Below are 20,798 nucleotides of genomic sequence, written 5' to 3' on the forward strand. Positions count from 1 at the left end.
TTGTGTGATAAAAAAAAAGGTTTAGATTTGTAAATAAGTTTCAGTCTGATTTTGTAAGTTCAAAAAAAACAAGACAAATATTTTCGAACCAACTAAAACAAGAATGTGGTCGATCCAGTTTATTACAGCAGTATCATAACAGTATGATTCTTGGCAATTGGCATGCACAAAATTAACTTCAAAAGTACATCTTCTATATAAAAAGAATCATAAACATATGAGAACGAATCCAAACAACCGGTGTCTAGATTCATCCCCATAAACTCCATAAACTGGTTTATTTTGGAACAGGGATTACTGATTACTTAATCAGGAAGAGAGAACCATCGCCGCCATAATTGAGCTATTGAAAGCGCGATAATTAACAACCAAAAATGTGACAAGGATGTGTATTCTGCAATCCAACTTTATCAAAAATTAACTTTGGGAGAAAACATTGTTACAGGTAGAAAATGAAAGAAGAAAATAAATAGATAGTTCTAATTTATGCTTGCATTAACCCTAAGGATAATCTTATCTTTTCTCACCTACATAAACGCTAGGTTCATACGGAGTAACTCTGCAATAACTTTTTGATGTTGTGATATATAGGCACGAGGGCAATAAGGGCGATCTCAAGATGCTCCGAGCTGTTCAGACGAATGCCAACCTGACCAGTTCCCTTGTTGCTTAGATTTGCATGACCAATCAAATTGCTAGCTCTTCCAGCAGGAATCTGAGACTGGATGTTGCAGCCAACTGCAAGATCCCCATGCCAATCCACAACAGACAGCGCTATAGTAGAAAGCATGCGACCAATTGGATAATCTTTGTCTTTCAATGTTGCTTCCAGGCGCCCTCCGTAAGCCACATCTCCCCTCCCACTCATAGCACCACCGCTAACTAGAACCCTGAGCTGCTTATTCACTATAAGTTTGTCTTCAACCTTCACACCTGCTGATACAGAATCTCCGAGGAGTGTGGCAGATATCCCAGCAGCTGTGTTATTGCGCCGGAAGTTCTTAAATCTCGATTCACCACGAACAGTGTAAGCCATATCCTTGCCAACAGACTGCAGATCAAGCCCCAGTGAAGTAGTTCTACTCTCACCATGCTTAAGTGTACTTGCAACCTCCATTTGGAGGGAGCAATCCTTCTTGTCTTTAGTAAGTTGACCAGACACTGATAAAGGAACTTTACCTTTGACAGCAAACAATCTTTCAGCATTTACACCTTCATAACCAACATCATGATCCCATCCCTGGGTCTCCAGCACTGGCCTAACAAGCCATTCACTTGGTGTATCCAGAAAACGATAACGGTGGCTAGGATGGTCAGAATCAAATGATGAAGGCAATACCATATCAGGCATAGGCACCGCAACATTTGTTGGAGCATTGCCATCATCATCAAGACTATTGTTACTGGAATTATCTGTTCTGGCACTGGCCTCTGCTGCCATTTTCTTCATTATTTTACGACGCATCCTTTCCTCTTTTAGCTGTTTTTTGTAGAATAACTTCTCCCTGTAATCTAGCTCCTCAAGATATGCCTTCCTCTGAGCATGATTCAGCTTTGCAAGCTGAGCTTTTGTGAGGCGTTTAAAAGGAGGCAAGTCATCATAGTCTGAACCATCATCGGAATCAGAATCATCTGCCAAATCTTCTTCAATATCATCATCATCACCAAACTGCTCCTCTGGTAACTTCAGCGGGGCTCGAGACTGAAGAAGTGAAGATAGTAGGAAAGGAAGTGGAGGAATCCTCATACGAGGTTTACCAGCAGGATTATCCTGCAGCTTGAGAAGCACGTTGGCCTCTGCTAAAACCTTTGAGGCAAAACAAAGCAATAGCAATTGTGGTTTCCAGACATGTCCATTTGGCAACACCCTCTGCCCTGCCCTATTGGTCCTGCATGCTGAGTGGTTTTCAACCAGGGAGACCGGATTCATAAGACGGACATCACCAGCAGCTTGTCTTATGGCTTGCTGGACTACATGAGACCTCTGGGTTACAAACATCTCATAGCTCAAGGGAATTCCATTCGGACCGTCAGGTGGTGCAGATGCAGCATGAGTTAACACAACTATGGCATTGAACCAGATTGATGCTCCAAACACTCTAGTAATGGTTTGCAGAAGAGGCACATCACCATAGTCCCTGGTCTGCATATCCAGTCTGTCAAAATAAAGAACAATATCAGGAGGGTTTCTGCTGATAAGCCGCTTGACAGAGTTGAGAACCTTCTGGTTGTAGTGCTGGTCTGAAGATGAGCATGAAAGACCTGGCGTATCGATCACTTTTACTTTGATTCCCTCAACTGCACCAACTACTTCCTGAACCTTCCGAGTGCTGGTATCAAAAGCATTTGTTTCCAACCGTGCATCATCAAAAATCGAATTTATGGTAGCACTCTTACCAACCCCAGTTTTACCAAGAACCAAGATGGTGCAAGAAAAATCAAGGGGCCCTCCAGCAGCTTCAAGACGCTCTGCCATATCTTGTGCTTGGTCAAAGCTAAAAACACCCTGACCTGTATTTCTTCGAAGCTGTTCTGCCAGCCCGAGCCGGTAAAGAACCTGAGAAACCACCATATTATGAGGAGATTGCCCAAACCGGTTAGCAAGACGCAAAAACTTAACCCGGATCATCTGAAGCTTCTCACGGATTTCATCATTCTCATCTCCATCCCCAGAAGACTCAATATCCTGCTGGGTTTCTCTGTCTACAGCAGCCGGACCATTAGCGCGGGCCTGCTGAACAGGTCGAGCAGAGGGCTGCGACAAGGAACTCGATGATCCAAGGCCAGCAGGACGAGATGGCAAAGAAGGTCCATTAGAACGACCTGCAGCACCGCTTTTGGATCGTGTAGGAGGAGCAGAGGTAGCTTTACGCTCATCATCAGACGAGCTTGACTCACCCAATTCCTCAACAACAACAGCCGGCTCACCTTCAGATTGTTTCGATACCACAGGTCTGCTACTATGAGCAGCAACCTCTTCCCTGCTCTTCTCAGCCTGCGATTTGTGCTGATCAACCAAGACAGATTCTCTCACATGTCCAGATTCACTCCTCGATTGTGCGGAAAGCTCACGGCCAGCAGCATGGTCCGCCAAAACAGCTTCTGTCACATACTCCCTGATTGATTCCGCCATGGCTTCCTCCTCCAAGCGCTCCCTATTCGAATCACCTCCAATATCTTCCTCGATGCCAACATCGGCACAAGAACCATACCCTTCTTCATCACCCTCGACGGCAAGAGAACGGGAAGCCGCACCGGCCACCGAATCCTCCCCATTCCCCGAGACCGATCCATACGCCCCCGATTCACGCTTCTCATCGACGTCCCCTTCTAGGACATCCACAAACTCATCACCATCACCCTCCTCCCACGCCGCCTCCCGCCACGCCGCCGCAGCCGCGGCGCCTGGCGTCTGCTTCACACTGACCGGCGTCTCCACCGCGTCCCCATCTACCACCTCCACAGCCTCACCGCCACCTTCCCCCTGCGCCCCCGCCCCCGCCGCATCGGCCGCCAGCTTCACATCCCCCGCTGCCTCCTCCTCCTCCTCGGCGACTCCGCCCGGGCCGTCGTTCTCGCCACCCCGATCCTCCGCCTCGGCCAGGCGCCTCTCACCGTCCACCCCGCCGTTCTCCATTGACGCAGCGCAAAACCCTAATTTCGCCACCACCACAAATTAACAGATCAAAAAACTGAAAGAGAAAAAAAAAATCAGAATGAACAGAGAAACGAAACATCAGCTCTGTGGCTGCATGGGTAGATTGCGTGCAAGGAATGGTCGGTGGCAAGGAGGGGTCCCCGTGACTACCGACCTGCGCTGCTGCTGCTGCTGCTGCTGCGGCGGCGGCGCCGGAGAGAGAGATCACGGCGTGTCGCCTCTCGAGCGGCGGTCGCGGTCAGGGAAAGGGGGGGAGGGTGTGATCAGGGAACGGAGGACTCGCCGTTTCGTCTGGAATCGATTAAACCCTGAGATCGGTGGTCTGGCCTGTGGGCCCGTTGTTAGGTATTTACAACTTTGCCCATGAAGTTACCAGTTAATTGCTCCATGGTAAAATTGTTTTCGCGTTGCACCCGATAGTTTTTCGTTAAATTTTAAATTTTTCGTTTTAAATTTAAAGTTGATTTAAGATTTTTTATCAAAATTTAATTTTCAGTCTTGACTTTTATATCATAGAGATTACATATATAAAGCGTTTATTCATAAATTATTTTTCGTTTCTAAATATATTTAATTTCTTCGGTCACCCCTTGCTAATGACTACTGTAAATACAAATGATTAATTATAGAACTAAACGTCTACTACGAAAAGCGGAGGGAGTATATATCATCACACGGGAAGTGCATAGAATTGACATATGACACATGAGAAAAAGGATAAAAGGGTTAAATAAACAATCTGAGGTGATTGTTGTCTGCACGAAAGCACTTACATTCAAGTGTTGTTCTTTTCTTATTTAGAAAAGCAAGCCAGCAGATGGTTTAAATGAAAGAATCGAAGAGGATAAAAAAAAAAGGCATTTCTGATACCTATGATTAAGATTTAAATGGGAAAGAAAGAAACAAAAGAAGGGGTTGTTTGTTTGAAGGGGCTAATTCATAAGTCCCTCCACTTTAGTTTTTTTTAGCTCCTAAAATACCAAACATGAGAGACTAAAATAGACAAACTATCTAGTTCCATAAGTCTCTAGGATAGGTGCTAAAAGGGACTAAAGGTCTATAGTACACCTACTTTACTATTCTAAACTTATAGCTATGCATGTATGCTGTGTACTATAAAGTAAGTCATTTAATGAGGTTTTAGTCCTTTTTAGTCCATCTAAACAAAATAAATAGGATAGGACTAAAAGAGACTTATGTTTTAGTCCTAGGACTAATTTTTAGTCCTAGTAATTATAGAAACAAACATCACCGAAGAACTAAAGCAAAAGAAGAAAAGAATCGGAAGAAAAAGGGGCAAAGGTGTATGGAGCACAGTGAAATGCTCAACCCATCCATTCCTCCCAATGACACGGCCTACGTTTAAGTCGAAAGGAATCAAGGATGGCGCAAATAAAATTGTATATATGACATGTTTTGTTCAACCTTTTTTTCTCTCCTTTTTTGATAATGGATAAAAAATCTAGGCTTAACTTCAAAGAAGCTAAAGCTACTTGTTACAAAGTTTATAGTTCCCTAATAAAATATATTTGGCTCATACATAAAGCTAAAAATCCATCAAGCAAGAGAGAAATAACGAGATCACTAGAGTAAAACATTATTTAATTCTATTGTTAAATCTCCAGCCAAAGTGTCCAAACACTTGTATTGCCAAAATCTCCAACTTTTGACACACAATAGAGATAGCTTCTCTGTTTTTTTTCTCTCCTAGAATGATTCTAATTGTTTGTGCTACGGGTGATAAGTTTAATGATTAGATAGGTTTCGCGTAGGGTGTGTTTCTTGGCTATTAAGGCGCCACACATGCCGTGAGAGTCATTTCACTGCCTTCCTTAAGGCTCGTTTGGTAGGGTTCTGAACTTCAGATCCTAGCTCCAAACTCCAACCCCAGTAAGAGCTGCTCCTGCGAAAGCTGGAGAGCATATCAAAATTGTTTGGCTATCTTGGTCTGCTCCAGAACTCTTAAAAAGAGGATACATAGTATATTAACAATAATACCCTTGTGGATTATGTGTAATCATGATTAAGCCATAATTTAATTATGTTTCTTTTTTATGTAATTAAATACCGATTATTTTTTTAATTTAAGCAACACAACTATATGGTTACAAAATACTATATGACAGTTAACATACTATATAAATATTTAGTAATAATATATAGTAGCATTGTCATTAACATAAATGAAATGAGCACAAAATAACATGCTATGATATGCCCCGCTGCCGAGTCCTACGCGTGCCGTCGCCACTTTGAACTGCTATGCGCGAAGTACATAGGGAGATGGAGAGAGAATAGATTAGGGTACATGAGTGGCAGATTCGAGTAATTACAATGAAATAATAAAGGGTAGTGGATCTTTTGGCGTGAAGTATAGCTGTGGAGCAGCAAAAGCCCAGCTCTACCCCTGTAGTTCATTTTTTAGGAGCAGCTCCGCTAACTCGCTCTAAAAAATAGAATCCGTACCGTTTGGCATAACTCTAGCTCCAGATAAGTTGGAGTTGGGAGTTAGAGCTGTGCCAAACGGACCCTTATTTCCTTTCCATACATCAACTACCGAGCGTAATTACCAAGGCATTAATTTCATTTTATCCCATATTTTTCTTGAAAGCCCACACTTACAAAAATATGATATGCCAAGTTCTTTTTTCTGCAAATATTTTCTTGACAACTCGTGGAACGGAATCCTCTAATTACATGTCGGTCAATGGACAATGAGACCCATATGTTAGTCACCGACGTCTCTCTGACGTCAGAGAAGCTGCGTCCTCTCGTAGGCAGCATTTCCATCATGTATTTATGTGATAGTCTAGGCTTATCCTTCAAACCGTGATATTCATGGCTATTATGATTTTTACCAGCAAAATGTTACTGCCTCTATCAAAATATTAAAACCAGACGTGGTATAACCTAATGCTATAAATCTAGATTTACTAGATTGTATCACACATCTAGTTACATGCTTTAATATTTTGGACGGAGGGAGAATATAATCAAAAAAAAGAGGCGAAGGTCCTCATCACAACAGTATCTCTGATGCTGCACTAGCCGACGGCTCAAACAAACAACACATGGCAACTGTTTCAAAATGTTGTTGCTTTCAGATGAATCCATTTGTCAGTGTGCGGCAAGGGCAACTCATAAGAATATTCACAAAAAATGAGTACCTCAAAGAGGAAAAAAAGAGGAGCAAATAGTATCAGGAAAATGAAAACTGTTTTCTCCTTGTATAATCTTGGATTACAGAACGGAGAGCAAAGTTTGGGATCAGATCACGACGCACAAGGGGCTGCTCGGTCATGGGAGATACCTCGTGCCCTTCGTCAAACCAATTAATGATCGCCTCGGCTTCATAGGTGAAGCCGTCTGCTGCAATGCAAGGCTCCCTCATGACCTCCTGCCATTACATTCAAATGAAAATATGCTCAAACCTCACTTCTGAATCATCACAATTTGTCGAGTATTTATATATATTACTGTAAAAAAATCGCAGAATTGAGATTTCGTTCATATGTGGATATAAAAACCTGAGAAATTGGGCAGATGAAGTGGGAAGGGATAGTCTCTTTATCAAACTGTGATTGTGCATCTGATGATGTAGAAAATGCAGACAGATTCCTTTGATGGAGCAACGTTTCCGGTTGTCTGACACCGTTGTCATGATCAAGATGTAACTGCAGATACTCCTGTTGCGGCTTAATTACCTGTCTTATGGATCCCAAGTCACTCTTCATGGCGACAGCGCGTTGTCTCGACATAAATCTATCGGTAATCACTTCTTGCCTTTCCCCCAAGATTGTGCTTTGGATATCTCTAGGTATGTCCATTTCTTGTTTTAATCGTGCAAGTTCTCTGTTTGCTCTGAAAAGAGCTCCTTCCAATTCTTTCCTCCTTTTCACCTCTTCCAAGTACAACTCCTCGAATTGTTTGACCTGGGACGTTTAGAGTTTTTATAAGATTTAGAAAGAAAAGGTATGCAACTGAAATTTAATTGTTTCTCGTGCCAAATTTCTAGTTTAGCATTTCTGAAGAAATCAGTCAAATGGGCAATGAATTACTCTCTGAAGAGATGAAACCACTTCTTCATCTGCTTTCTGGCGCCTCAAAGATTCGCTTAAAGCTCTCTCCATCAAGTTCTCAGCTGCTATGCATGCATCGTTGAGCTCATCATATAACCCCAATTCCATCTTACTGTCATTCTGAAGGAAAAAAAAAAACAGTGGTATCGTGTTATGCTCATCCTTAGAAGGTGCATTTTTTTAGAATCAGAAGATTGATCGCATAATCTGATGAAACCTGTTCCTGGTGAGGTGACGGATGCAGAATGCTATGACCAATATCAGGGCTGGGAGGAGCATCAATTTTAAAAAGTTGGCTGAGAGATGTATCTGCTGGCGCTGTTTCTACTTTCTTGTCCCTGTCATGAAAAACTGGATCAGGGATTTTGAGGCTTCGATGTTCAATAGTAATCAGAAATCCAAAAATTTACTGCTTCAGATTGTACCTGGTACAAATTAGTTGTTCCTTACAGACAAACCAAATCTGGCATGATGGGTCAGCTCTCTCCATAATTTCTGTTGCTGTCTTGGACTTGGGTTTGTCCATCTTTCTGAGACCAAAAGGAATAAATAATACCTAAACTCCCTAATTCTACTAAATACATAGCACACTTGAACGCATGACATAATTCTTCTATGCTAAATGTACCTTGAGAAATGCTTGTCTGCAGCAGCTGCAATCACTAACTTCGTGATGCTATGCAAGGTAATAAGTTCAAGAAGACCAGCAACAATATCTTCCTTCTCGATGACAAGTTTCTCACATTTGACCTGAAATATACAAACAATTGAAAATCAAGGTCAAATTTGAACTAGAAAGATAAAAGTTATTTTAGGACGGAGGGAGTATTAGTTTAAAAACTTTTGATCTATAAAAAGTTTCCACGGTTAATGTAACTGCTAATCTACTAATGTGGCAGCAACCAGCCGAAAAGCCATCTTAATGATAACAAGTGCACAAAAAACCGATGCCAAATGCATGGAACTGTCGGAGAACTGGATAGGATAGGGAAATGGATGGCACCTTCATTTTCCAGCATTGATGGACGTAGTCGTCTAAAAGCTTATCCACCCTTTCACGCTCAATTCTTCGGAACAAGCTCACTTGCTCCGGGCTCACGTTACTAACATGAAACTGAACTCCCACTGAGATTTTAACAAAAAAAAGAGAGAGAGAGAAGAAGATAATTTCAGTTAGTACAGTACTCATTTTGCTGAAGGACAACCTTTACATTCAACAGTCTTTCCAGGAACAGACGTGACAGTCGATCAATTTTTCATGATGCACATGAGCTTTCTTGGTAGCACCAGCACAGGCATGGCCCATGGAGGATCATTAAACGGAATTCTTAAAGCGACAGTTGCTATCTAGTAGTACTAATAGTGAAGAAATTGAGCTCCAGCTCCTAATTGGCGATCAAGAGGGCAGGGGCACGTACTCACGGGGATCGTCTGCGGCGGCACGTGCACATGCGTGATGACGAGCTTGGCTCCGCTGCCGCGGAAATAGCCGATAGCCCACGACAGCGTCGACCGCCCCTTCTCAGCCGGCACCACCACGAACACCTTCTCCACCTCTGCCGCCGCCGCCGCCGCCGCCGGCGGAGCTGCGCGCGTCGCCTGATCCATCGTTCTCCTCAGCTTCAGCTCACCATGCCGCCTCGCCCTACAAGAGAAGAGAAAGAAATCCTAGCTAGCTTGTCCGGCTAAAGTTTCCTCTCAGGAGAATTGGGACGCTGGAGAAGGCGACACCGTGGGAGGAGAGAGGAAGTCCAGGGCAGTACGCAACACGAGAACAGTGATATACATGGACAAGTGGACACGAAGGGAGGCGACTTTCCTCTGAAACTCTGAACTTGTCTCATCCATCAGAAACTCAGAATCAGGAGTTCAGACCAAAACGTGCACATAATACATCGCTCATGTAATGTCTTCATGCCTTTTTTTTTGGATTGAAGGATGTTCCTAGTTATATTGAAATCACAGGACAGATTCAGTTATAGCCAAGTGCAATGTCTCTGTGTGTTGACCACTCAAGTTGATATTAAAATTTATGTGATCTCTGAATTTGGTGGTTGGAACTTGGAAGAGCAGACGGCAGGAAAGAATAAGCTAAAGGGATTTGGCATCTTGCATATCCAAATGCCTGATCTCCCAGGTGATCTTTTGGCGCCGGGCTATAATATGGTGATTTCTCTCATTAATAAATGCAAATGGGGCCTCTGGTACTGAACTTCTGATCATGATGTTTTAGACCTTTAGTTTTTCACAAAAGAATTCGCTTTCCTCGGTGTGTCTTGCCAGTTCTGCCATTCTGATCAACTATAATTGGTTGGATGATGTTCGGCACATAGTATTTCTCAAGCAGGATTTCAATGTACAAATTTGTGTTTCTGATCAAGGGACAGGAATAACTTAGAATGAAGCATACATTGAGCACAGAGGAGTTAGCAGTTAAAGGGGTATATTTTGCAGTTAAAGGGGTATATAACTTAAAATGGTATAGCATAAACAAAGGGGGAGCTGCATTGCATATATTTTGTACCTATTGAGTATCACAAAGGAGTTAGCAGTTAGCACTGGGGGTCAAGTAGTCAACATTGAGCACCCTCCGGTCGTGAAGTACATCCTAGCAAAAAACAGGAGTCTAATGCTGCTCCTTGAGCAAGCAAAGTAGCTCGGCTATATTGAATAAATCAGAATTTCTCCGGAATCAATGGCTTTCGGGCAACCTGTGGAAACCACAAAGAAGCAAACTAAGTAATCTGGTAGTTTTCACATGAAAAAGAAAAAAACACAGCGACAGAATCAGTATAACAGAAGCTCTGGCTTGAAGTAATCTGCATGCATTTTCAGCAAGCAATATCAAAGTTTTCCTTCAAAAGAAGTAGTTGTACTAAACTTAAACAGTGTGTGCATTAGATGAAAAGGTAACACTATGGTGGAAAATTTTTTCTGGTAAAAAACAGAGGCAAAGACTAAAGTATTTGGAAGCGCACAAGCCCAAAAAACCAGCATTTTAAAGGAAACACACCTCCATGGAAATTCTGAGGTGTCTATTCCAGCTCGATGCAATTGATCAACGTATTGCAATGCTTCTCGGCATTCTTCCCTATCATCAAAGAACTCCTTTTTATCGCCTTCAATCTGATAAGTATCATTCCCTTTCCCAGTTACAACCTGAAGGAGAAGAAGAACTGTCAGCAAAATGAAACAAAAGTGACAGATGGTGAATGCAAGACTAAATGTACATGTTCTGACTCTTAAATAAACCTAGCCTTTTATCTCACAAGATCAATGCAACTAGCAGTTCCAATTGAAAGAGAGTGCAAATATACAAAAACTAGAGCAGCTTTTTACTAGATAGAATTGCCACAGAAAAAGATAGATAGTGACATATCAAGCTATTTTGCAAGTTTTTATGTTCCTCATCTAATGTATCCTTGAACTACTTCATTTTTGAAATTTTATGTCAGGCCTCTGTTAATAATTTACAGGATTTTCAAGCATGAAGACTCAAGTGTAACATGTTTCATCGATCTCTTCACTACAGGACAAGAAACGGTTCTTCATAGAAAACTTACGACTACATCTCCTTGTTCACCCATGGCAACAGCAGCTCGCACAGCAACTCTTCGAATATCATGTAGGAATATCCTATGACCGTTTGGCAGTGGTGGGTAATAATCATTTGCACCGTACTTCAAATATTCTTCCATGGTCCACCCTACACCCGCCAACATATCATCCAGGATATCCACTGCTAAGAATAGGACAGAAAATCTGTGTAAAACTTCAGCTCCCCTGTGCCTTTACACCACATGATGATATCATAATCAAATAGAAAGAACCGTACAGGGATCTTCATTTGCTGGATTGTCAGACGTCAACATAACAACATCACTTTTCTCAGCTGCAACTTTTGTCATCACTGGCCTCTTCCCTCTTTCTTTCTCACCGCAACATCCAATAACTACACTTAACAGCATAGCAGGAGGTCCAATTTGTAACATTACAATCAGAATGGAGAGCATATTAACAAATTAATATCAGCACAAATTTGTATAGGAAGTTTTCATTCTTAATGAAACTATAGGTGAAAGTAACATACCAGTGACAATTCGACGTGGACCTAGTTCCCTTACACCGTCCAAAAGCCTTGAAAGAGACTCTGGTGTCCTTGCATGATCAACAATCACTCCAAACGCTTGCTCCTCATCAATGAGCTCACACCGGCCTGGAATTGCGTCGACCTCTTCAATGCCCTTCACTATGTCTTCCAATGGTGCACCGACAGCAACACCAACTGCCACAGATGCAAGGATGTTATAGATGCTGTCCCTCCCAAGCAGGCCTGAGGAAATCTCGAGGATCCCATGTGGTGTCTGTACTAGGACCTCCGTTTCAAACAGGGTAAGCTGATACTTAAGAGTGTATACATCAGCCTTCTTGTTCTCAAACGAATATGTCACCACAGGGACATCTTGCCCTCCTTGTGCAGCAAAGAACGGAGCGCTTGGATCATCAATGTTCACCACCTTACGATGGCGCTCAGGGTCAACCATTCTAGAAAACAGAGAAGCCATGCTGTTCATGTAATCCTCGTAGGTTATGCCAGCCTCCCCATCGGCATGCCTAACATTAGTAAGCACAGCAATGTCGTAATCTATCTCACTGTCTACTCCAGAAGGTGGCATCCCATCGGTGGCTGTCTCCAACACAGCTGCCTCGGCACCATTGTACAACATTGTTGCCATCAACCTCTGCACGGCAATGGGGTCACCAGAGGCATCAGGTTGTGCATCCAGCTTGTTGTTGCCAAACGCATATGCCCCGAGAACGCCTACCATGCCAGTCCTGACACCCATGGTTTCATACATTGCCTTAACGAGCTGTGCCGTGGTAGTGACCCCATCCGTGCCAGTGACACCAATCACGGCCATGTCTTTCGAGGGCCGCCTGTAAAGGCAAGCAGGGAGCACGCGGAGAGCGGCCGTGATGTCATCAACGATAACCAGCGCGCGGCAGGCAAGGGTGCCCTCGATGTCGACGGTCTGGTCGGCGACAACGGCAACCGCCCCACGCTTGTCAGCTTCGGTGAGGCCGGCAAGCCCGTCCTCTCCAACGCACACGTAGAGGTCACCCGCCGCGACGAGGCTGGCGTCGCGCTGCACCCCCGCGAGCGCGACATCCTGGTCGCCCGTCACCGCCACCGGCACGAGCTTGCTCTCGTCTAGGAGCTCGGCCAGCGTCATGCGGAATGCCGGATACCGCACCCTCGCCCCCTCGAGGCCGAGCTCATCGGCCACATCGAACACCTCTCTGTCGTCATCGAGCGGCAATCCCTCGTCGCCGTACTCCACCTCCACGCCCTCCGCCACCGTGTCCTGCTCGTCCGCCAGGGACACGACACTGAGGCCCTGCAGCCTCCGAATCTCGTCGAGGTCGATGACCTCTTCGGGGGAGAGCTCGTCGGCAAGGCCGTCCTCCTCGGGCTGCGAGGGCGACGGGGTGGACGGCTTGATCAGCCCACGCCGCGTGAACTCCTCCCGCTTCTCGGCAATCGCGCGGTCAATCTCGTCGAAGAACTCATCATCGGGGTCGTAGCTGCCGCCTCCCGCGGAGGAAGGGGACGAGAAGAGCGGGTGGTCGGGGGTGATCTCCGGCTGCTCGGCCTGCTGCCGCCTGCGCGCGCGCTCGACGTGGCGGGTGAGCTGGTCGTACCGGTTGAGGCCGTGGGAGGAGTCCTCCGCGGCCTCGGGGGGCTCGTCGTCGGCGGTGGGCGGGCGGAAGCGTCGCGTCGCGGCGAGGCGTCCGGCAGGGGGCAGCCGCCGCGTAGGAGGCGGGGCTAGTGCTCTAGGCGGCGGGCGGGAGGTGGAGGGGAAGGCGAATGGGAGGTGGAAGGCGAGCGGCGCCGTGGCCATGGGAGGCGGGAGGCGCGGGGGGTTAGTGTCGCTGCCACTGCGCGTGGTCGCCTGCTCGGTGGGGAGGTTTTGGATTGGGGAAGAAGAGGCGGAAGGGGATGAGGTGGGTGCACGTGTGGGCCTTTTGGGCTTTTTATTGGGCCGTGTGTCCGATGGTCGCTTGATCCAATGGTGTTTGAAATTGTATGGGCCGGACTGGGAAGCCTACAAAGATTTGAGTTGGGTTCATTTGTCCATCCAGTTTTTTTTTTTGAAAAAAAAGAGAGTAAACTTTTCGCAAGTTCGTAAATATGCGCACACAGATAGACAGCCACACAAGCACATTGATGAGTACACGTCCTTAACCCGCCGGTGGCAAATTGGTTAATGCATTAAGGGCCGAGTGTGTGTAAGTGTGTCCCCTGTGCACCACTGTAAATTGATTGGGATCATCAGCAAATACTCCGTCCGTTTTATATTGAAAGATATTTTGATTATGTTTAGATTTATCTATCGATATACGTTATATATATATATATTTGTTATTATTTATATAGTTAATATATATATCGTAAAACAGAGACATTAGTACAACACCTTTTGCTATGATTTCATTTAAAGCGCACCAATACACAGTATTACGCACAAATACAATTGAGTATACGTCCTTAACCATCATGCTCAAAAGAAAAGGAGATAGAGGCTAGTGGCAGACCGTGAGATGTATTAAGGACATTAAGAATCATATTGAAAGCTCTTCCATATGCCTCTAATATTTTGCGAACACCAATATTTATATCATAATTAATTGAGTCGCTAAATCATGACTACGTTGCAATGGTACATTTTGCATCTCTATTTTGAATTGTATAAAATAATATAATATGTTATATCTATTATTATAAGAGAGCCAGAAACATGAGAACAACTAACAACACCCAAAGACAGATATTCAAATATGAGCAGAAGAGTATAACCACGGCGACCGTGTTTTTCTCTCCCTCCCTCAGATTCCCTTGCGTTACATGCGTATGTTTTTTGAATGTATTTCTTTACGAAATTTTTCTATAGAAAAATTATTTTAAAAAATATATTAATCTATTTTATAATGTTTAATAATTAATTATATATTAATTTATTACTGCGTTTGTTTTCATACCGAATAACCAACCCACACGCCAAACACTGTGGACTTTGACTAATTTGTTCACATCCAAAGACAATGTTTTTCCTGTACATCACGCTATCTTCTTATGTATTTTCTCGTGACTTTAAGAGCTATCCATCAGCTCATCAAAATCTTTAATCCAAATAAAGATACAAGACTATTTCTTTAGTTACTATATACTAGAGTAGTTAATACATATATTAATAAAATATAATTATGTGTGATATGGTTTGGTATGACATGAATAATCTACTGATATAGATTAATCTATTTTGGATTCTATTTAAATGACCAAATTTAAATGGGACTTGCTCCCATGGTCTCTCAAATTAACCCTATAACCAATACGACCGAGACTACAGTGAGATGACGTGTTGATAACACTAGAACCACTAATTAAATAAAAAAAACAACAAGAAAATTGATAACACTAGCGAAAGCCAACTCGTCGTGGATCCACACCAGTTTTCTTTTTCTTTCTTTTTTTTTTTCTCGACGGCGGCAGCCGGCGGCCAAGACACGAACGCTAGAGAAAGCGGCGAGGTGAGTGGGCCCCGCCAGCCAGAAAACCATGTGGATAATCCCAAACTCTCTTGTGCTGACTGGATTACCTGGCGCTCCTCATCCACGCCACCAGATACCCGGGTGCTGCACACGCGGCGGGATCGCGAGCTCAGCCGCTGCCATCTGGGGCCCACTGGCCGTGGGACCCACCTGTCGGTCGCAGCTGACCAGGAGTCGCTAGAAGGCTCCGTGTACGCGTGGGGCGAGCCATTGCCCCATTTCCGTCCGATTTGGCCGTCGTTCTCGTCTCCCCTCCGCCGCCGTCGCCGCCGCCGCAGCAGCAAGCAGCAGAAACCCTAGACCTCGGCGAGGGAGCGGGAACTCTATCCAATCCATCTATCCATCCATCAGAAGAGGGGAGTGAGAGAGACAGAGCAGATGAAGTACGGCGCGCTCCTCGCGGCCGCACCCCTCACCGCCCGGCCGACCCGTCTGCCCCACTCGCCGCCGCCGCCGCCCTCTATCCAGGTCCGCGCTCTGTTAGACCTGGCTTTGGTTTCACACTGCCGGGAATGCGTTCTGTGCTGTAGATTTGTGGATCATGGTAGTTACGGATTGGAAAGGATTTGGATTGGGTTGGGCGGAGATTAAGGGGTTGTTTAGATGGGGCTAAACTTTTTAGCCCCACGTCACATCGGATGTTTGAAAACTAATTTGAAGTATTAAACACAGACTAATAAAAAAAACTAATTTCATAAATGAGAGCTAATCCACGAGACGATTTTTTTAAACCTAATTAATCCATAATTAGCAAATGTTTACTGTAGCATCACATATGTTAATCATGTATTCGTCTCGCGAATTAGTCTAAGATTATAGATGGGTTTTATTAATAGTCCACGTTAACTATTTATAATACATGTGCAAACATCCGATGGGACAAGGTTTAGCCCCTTGTCCCAAACACCAGCTAAATTGATAAAACCCTCGCTATTTTCATGTTCATCTGTCTTAAAAAATTATCTGATACGGGGTGCTGTCTCACCGCTGCAGATTCAGAATCGACTTTGTTCGATTCCGTCACTTCCACTAAAGGCTCGAGGCATGATAAGATGCGAGGCTTCTCTAGCAAGTGACTACACGTGTGTGATTCTCACTATAAGCTGCATGATTCGATTTGTTGAGCTGTACTGCGCCATGCAGTGCTCCAGACAGGGCGACCTGCTTGTCAAATCGCTTGTGACGCTATGTCATTTCTGAGGAATGATTCTGATGGCAACTCTTACGTATTTGCAGGAAGCCGTCTGAGGTGGCTGATTTGGACTGGGAGAACCTTGGTTTCGGAATCGTGCAGACCGACTCCATGTATATTGCAAAATGTGGACATGATGGGAATTTTTCTGAGGGCGAAATGGTACCGTTTGGACCTATAGCGCTGAACCCATCCTCCGGAGTCCTAAATTACGGACAGGTTTGTATTGGAGATAGATCTCCTTGGTTCATATATCCTGATACATTGTGGTAGCTGACGATAAGGCAAAAAGGAACATTTTTAAAATATTGTGATTATTTGCAGGGACTATTTGAAGGTCTAAAAGCATATAGAACAACAGATGACTCTATCCTATTATTTCGCCCAGAGGAAAATGCACTGAGAATGAGAACAGGTGCAGAGAGAATGTGCATGCCTGCCCCTAGTGTTGAGCATTTTATGGATGCAGTGAAACAGACTGTTTTAGCAAACAAGAGATGGGTGGGCTTACTGTCCAAAAAACAAGTTATTTCATAGTGGGCTATGCCATTGCTTATGCTCTTGATTTAATAATCTGTGAAATATTTTTTAATTGTAGGTGCCTCCTACTGGTAAAGGTTCGTTGTATATTAGACCGCTACTTATGGGAAGTGGTGCTGTTCTTGGTCTTGCACCTGCTCCTGAGTATACATTCATTATATTTGTCTCACCTGTTGGGAACTACTTTAAGGTTTGTGTTGCTTTTTTTTTTTAAAAAAAAATGTGCTTCTTTATTTGCCACGGAGTATTTTGCCATAATAAAGAATATCTATAGTTGATACTGTTATAGTCTGCATGCTCTTGACATTCTTCCGTATATATTTTGCAGCAACTTATGATTTTATGGTCTTTTTTCTACTATTGTTCGTTGACTATAACTGATGGATGAATTTAGAATGTTCAAACAGCGTGTGTATCATGGATTTTTAAAAAATAATTTGTTTACTCATCTTCAGGAAGGTTTAGCTCCAATAAATTTGATAGTTGAAGATAAGTTCCATCGTGCAACCCCTGGTGGAACTGGAAATGTGAAGACCATAGGAAATTATGCCTCGGTAATTCTACTGTCAGCTTGAAACCCATTATTTGTGGTTTGCTTGAATATTGCAATGTACATCTTAGATGTCCAAGTTATTGTAACTACATGGCTATTTCTGCAATTTTGCTATCTGATATTTCTGTTGCTGATATTTTGATGTAATGTTTGTAAGTTTAAATATGCAAATTTTAAACTATAGAGAATCATTCTATTGGTTTGGCGTATGATTGAATGGAGTACTCTGTCAGTTCAATTATCTTAACAACATATGGCAATTATGAAGCTGTGAAATGAAAATAATTGAATCATCAGATGTACTTGAAATGTAATGCTGTATTCAAAGATGGGTTATGGATATATCCCAAAATTTTGCTAGCCTTGCTGTCTACTACCATTAAAATTTTCTGCTATCTTCTATATTGAATTATGTTATTATTTTTGCTAGCTTTAACTTATATACATGTGTTCTTGTATTTGCATAGGTCTTGATGGCACAGAAGATCGCAAAGGAAAAGGGCTATTCTGATGTTCTCTACTTGGATGCTGTTCACAAAAAGTATCTTGAAGAAGTTTCTTCATGTAATATTTTTATTGTCAAGGTGTGTTTATGCTGTCAGTAATAGTTTGATTTGAATGCTTTCTGCAGTAGGTCAAGTGCCCTTTTTATTTCTGAAAGCTACTGCAGTAAAACAGTTGAGCTAGATTTGTAACCTACTTTATTAAAATCAGCTTTGTTTTATTAACTGACAAATATATCCTTTTATGTTGGTATAGCTTAAAGAAATTGCAAGTAAATGAATGAGTCATATGCTCTTTGAAGTAGATATTTGATACTTTTTGGATTGAACGGGCTTCTGGCTCAAAACTCCTGAATCTGTTATAGAAAGCATTAGAGTACCCAAAAATATAGATGTGTATTATGAGGTAGCTGCTAGCAACACCAATTAGTAATTGCATGCCAAGCGCATTCCTACAATTAATGGAGATAACTGGCTAAGCCTAATTTCATATCTTACAAACTCAAATGTGCTACCCTTTTCTGTGCATAAGCCAGAAAACCTCTTTGAATTTCTTCCTAAATGAAAAACCTCTTTGAATTTCTTCCTAAATGAAAATCACAGGCATGTTGGCAACACATGGTTCTAGATGTTGGTAATCTAGCAACACAGTGCTATGATTTTTACATAGGATACTACCATATTACCATGTGGTTCTATACCTCAGTTCAGCCAGGTTGTCTATCTATGTCATCCTGAATGACACACTTAAGTTGTAATTATTTGAGTTTACAGTGGACATTGCATTTCCATTGCAGATAAAACAGTTACTATTTTGTTTTGCATGAGGATAGCCAGCAAATTAAAGGAACATCTCATACATGCTCCCTGCAACTGATATCTATTTATTATTTTTCTTGGCTTTTGCACCAGGGCGATGTCATTTCAACTCCAGCAGTAAAAGGAACAATATTGCCAGGCATCACAAGGAAAAGTATCATTGATGTTGCTCTGAGCAAGGGTTTCAAGGTAAATTAGTTATCAATACCATGAAGTGACAAGCTAAATGTTTTACTATCATTGTAGTCCAAATTAGTAGTATGTGATTTGATAGCTTTGATGCCTTCCTTTTGTTCCATTTTGATATTTTTAACACTAGTATTAGGCATTCAACATTGATCCTTGCGTTTGCTAGGTATCCAAGTCCATGTTTCTTATGTGTTCATATCATCCTTCTTGTTCATGATGAATCTTAGCAGGGGGTTTATCTTTCATTCTACCGGGAGTACATTTGTGGTTAGGTTCATAGGAGACATTGATTGCCAATGAAGATAGATCCTATTTTTCCTAGTGATGTTGATACAATTTGAAGCAGTAAAGCACTGTTCTGGATCTGTTATTTATTCTCATTTTTTCTGGAAATCCTTGTAAATGTATTTGGTTTCTTGAAGGTCGAGGAGCGCCTAGTGTCAGTGGATGAGCTGCTTGAAGCTGATGAGGTTTTCTGCACAGGAACTGCTGTTGTAGTGTCTCCTGTGGGTAGTATTACTTATCAAGGGAAAAGGTGAAACTTTTATCATTGAAGTTAATCTGTTTGTTGTACATGTAGTTAAAATAAAAAAAAGTCAAATTGTTTCTTTATAACTCGCATAATACCCATATTGTATATTGCTCCTCAAACAAATCACTCAATTAAGCCATATGAAACCTTTATTTCTACCAAATAATAGGTTGAGATTCTGATACTCCACTTCTTGTTCTTTGAATAAAAAGTGCAATGAAGTCATTTAACAAAACAATTGAAAGCTGTATATATTCACTAGCGGCTAGTTAACTAACCCCTTCTATTGCATCGCCTACAAATGATGGACTTGGTTGATTTGGTAAATTTGCTAAAGTTAGAGAAAGCTTATCCTTCAGTTCCATAATACTATGCAATGGATTTTTCTTCGCAGGGTGGAATATGCTGGGAACAAAGGAGTTGGTGTCGTGTCCCAGCAGCTATATACTTCGTTGACAAGCCTCCAGATGGGCCAGGCGGAAGATTGGCTGGGCTGGACTGTGCAACTGAGTTAGAAGTAACAAAATGTTCATCATGCTGATACTACCCTCGTCTCAGAATATTAAGATCTGGTACCAAATTTGTCATAATCTAGTAATCTAGATAGAGGATATATCCGGATTTGTTAACAAGATGGACATGATTGTGGTAATCTGTTCCTTCAGTTTTGTAGTCTTTGTTGGGGTCATCTTGCTGTATGTCAGTATGATGTATAGACGGCGGTGCATTAACGCGTATCTGTTTTGCAAATGGACGACACCATGCATGCAGCTTTATGCTTCGCACGAGAAATCAGACGTGGAAGGCTTTCCTTTCTACTACCTCCGTACTTCATATTTTGTGTGTTTGACCATACGTGTTATTTGAAAATTTTACTCTCTCCATCTTAGATTATAATGGATTTTAACTTTCTGTTTAATCTTTGAGTACTCGTCTTATTAAAAAAATTAAAAATATTATTTATTTTATTTATTATTTTATTTATTATTAAAAGTATTTTAACTATTACTTATAAATTTTTATATTTGTACTAAATTTTTGAATAAGAAGAATGGTAAAAAAATATAAATAAATAGCAGAATCCTCTATATTATGAGACCGAGATAGTATTAAAAAAGA

General features: G+C 42.4%; 4 protein-coding genes across 4 annotated transcripts; 1 reads left to right on the forward strand and 3 right to left on the reverse strand.

Annotated features, from left to right (window-relative positions):
* Positions 1 to 390: 390 nt before the first annotated feature.
* LOC102701480 (translocase of chloroplast 132, chloroplastic-like) lies at positions 391 to 3,938 on the reverse strand. The gene is made up of 2 exons (XM_040528156.1): positions 3,813 to 3,938; positions 391 to 3,654 (listed from the first exon to the last, which is right to left on the reverse strand). Exon 2 carries the CDS (start codon positions 3,635 to 3,637, stop codon positions 545 to 547), a length of 3,093 nt encoding a protein of 1,030 aa, XP_040384090.1. The 5' UTR covers positions 3,638 to 3,654; positions 3,813 to 3,938; the 3' UTR covers positions 391 to 544.
* Positions 3,939 to 6,621: 2,683 nt separating this feature from the next.
* Positions 6,622 to 9,656, reverse strand: LOC102711921 (U-box domain-containing protein 36-like). The gene is made up of 8 exons (XM_006662513.3): positions 9,156 to 9,656; positions 8,741 to 8,862; positions 8,366 to 8,487; positions 8,163 to 8,267; positions 7,955 to 8,075; positions 7,717 to 7,857; positions 7,186 to 7,590; positions 6,622 to 7,055 (listed from the first exon to the last, which is right to left on the reverse strand). Exons 1-8 carry the CDS (start codon positions 9,343 to 9,345, stop codon positions 6,858 to 6,860), a joined length of 1,404 nt encoding a protein of 467 aa, XP_006662576.1. The 5' UTR covers positions 9,346 to 9,656; the 3' UTR covers positions 6,622 to 6,857.
* A 565-nt stretch (positions 9,657 to 10,221) lies between these two features.
* On the reverse strand, positions 10,222 to 13,691 carry LOC102701758 (UDP-N-acetylmuramoyl-L-alanyl-D-glutamate--2,6-diaminopimelate ligase MurE homolog, chloroplastic). The gene is made up of 5 exons (XM_006661968.2): positions 11,828 to 13,691; positions 11,573 to 11,689; positions 11,301 to 11,476; positions 10,751 to 10,896; positions 10,222 to 10,448 (listed from the first exon to the last, which is right to left on the reverse strand). Exons 1-5 carry the CDS (start codon positions 13,638 to 13,640, stop codon positions 10,430 to 10,432), a joined length of 2,271 nt encoding a protein of 756 aa, XP_006662031.2. The 5' UTR covers positions 13,641 to 13,691; the 3' UTR covers positions 10,222 to 10,429.
* Positions 13,692 to 15,552: 1,861 nt separating this feature from the next.
* Positions 15,553 to 20,513, forward strand: LOC102712203 (branched-chain amino acid aminotransferase 2, chloroplastic-like). Its single transcript, XM_006662514.3, has 10 exons — positions 15,553 to 15,819; positions 16,345 to 16,433; positions 16,588 to 16,762; positions 16,868 to 17,044; positions 17,142 to 17,273; positions 17,539 to 17,637; positions 18,104 to 18,220; positions 19,052 to 19,147; positions 19,570 to 19,682; positions 20,074 to 20,513. Exons 1-10 carry the CDS (start codon positions 15,730 to 15,732, stop codon positions 20,192 to 20,194), a joined length of 1,209 nt encoding a protein of 402 aa, XP_006662577.1. The 5' UTR covers positions 15,553 to 15,729; the 3' UTR covers positions 20,195 to 20,513.
* The last annotated feature ends 285 nt before the right edge of the window (positions 20,514 to 20,798 follow it).

Source organism: Oryza brachyantha, chromosome 10 (genome assembly GCF_000231095.2).
Source record: "Oryza brachyantha chromosome 10, ObraRS2, whole genome shotgun sequence".
NCBI lineage: Eukaryota > Viridiplantae > Streptophyta > Magnoliopsida > Poales > Poaceae > Oryza > Oryza brachyantha.

Bases quoted from the DNA above. Each gene is read 5' to 3' on its own strand.
- LOC102701480 (XM_040528156.1), bottom strand. From the start codon at position 3,637: ATGGAGAACGGCGGGGTGGACGGTGAGAGGCGCCTGGCCGAGGCGGAG.
- LOC102711921 (XM_006662513.3), bottom strand. From the start codon at position 9,345: ATGGATCAGGCGACGCGCGCAGCTCCGCCGGCGGCGGCGGCGGCGGCG. The intron at 8,268-8,365 runs GTACATTTAGCA...TTTTGGTCTCAG, and splicing joins GCAGACAAGCATTTCTCAAG to AAAGATGGACAAACCCAAGT. The intron at 7,591-7,716 runs GTAATTCATTGC...TAAACGTCCCAG, and splicing joins TGGTTTCATCTCTTCAGAGA to GTCAAACAATTCGAGGAGTT.
- LOC102701758 (XM_006661968.2), bottom strand. From the start codon at position 13,640: ATGGCCACGGCGCCGCTCGCCTTCCACCTCCCATTCGCCTTCCCCTCC. The intron at 11,690-11,827 runs GTATGTTACTTT...TGTTAAGTGTAG, and splicing joins TCCACGTCGAATTGTCACTG to TTATTGGATGTTGCGGTGAG. The intron at 11,477-11,572 runs GTACGGTTCTTT...TATTCTTAGCAG, and splicing joins TCCAGCAAATGAAGATCCCT to TGGATATCCTGGATGATATG.
- LOC102712203 (XM_006662514.3), top strand. From the start codon at position 15,730: ATGAAGTACGGCGCGCTCCTCGCGGCCGCACCCCTCACCGCCCGGCCG. The intron at 16,434-16,587 runs GTGTGTGATTCT...ACGTATTTGCAG, and splicing joins TCTCTAGCAAGTGACTACAC to GAAGCCGTCTGAGGTGGCTG. The intron at 19,683-20,073 runs GTGAAACTTTTA...TTTTCTTCGCAG, and splicing joins ATTACTTATCAAGGGAAAAG to GGTGGAATATGCTGGGAACA.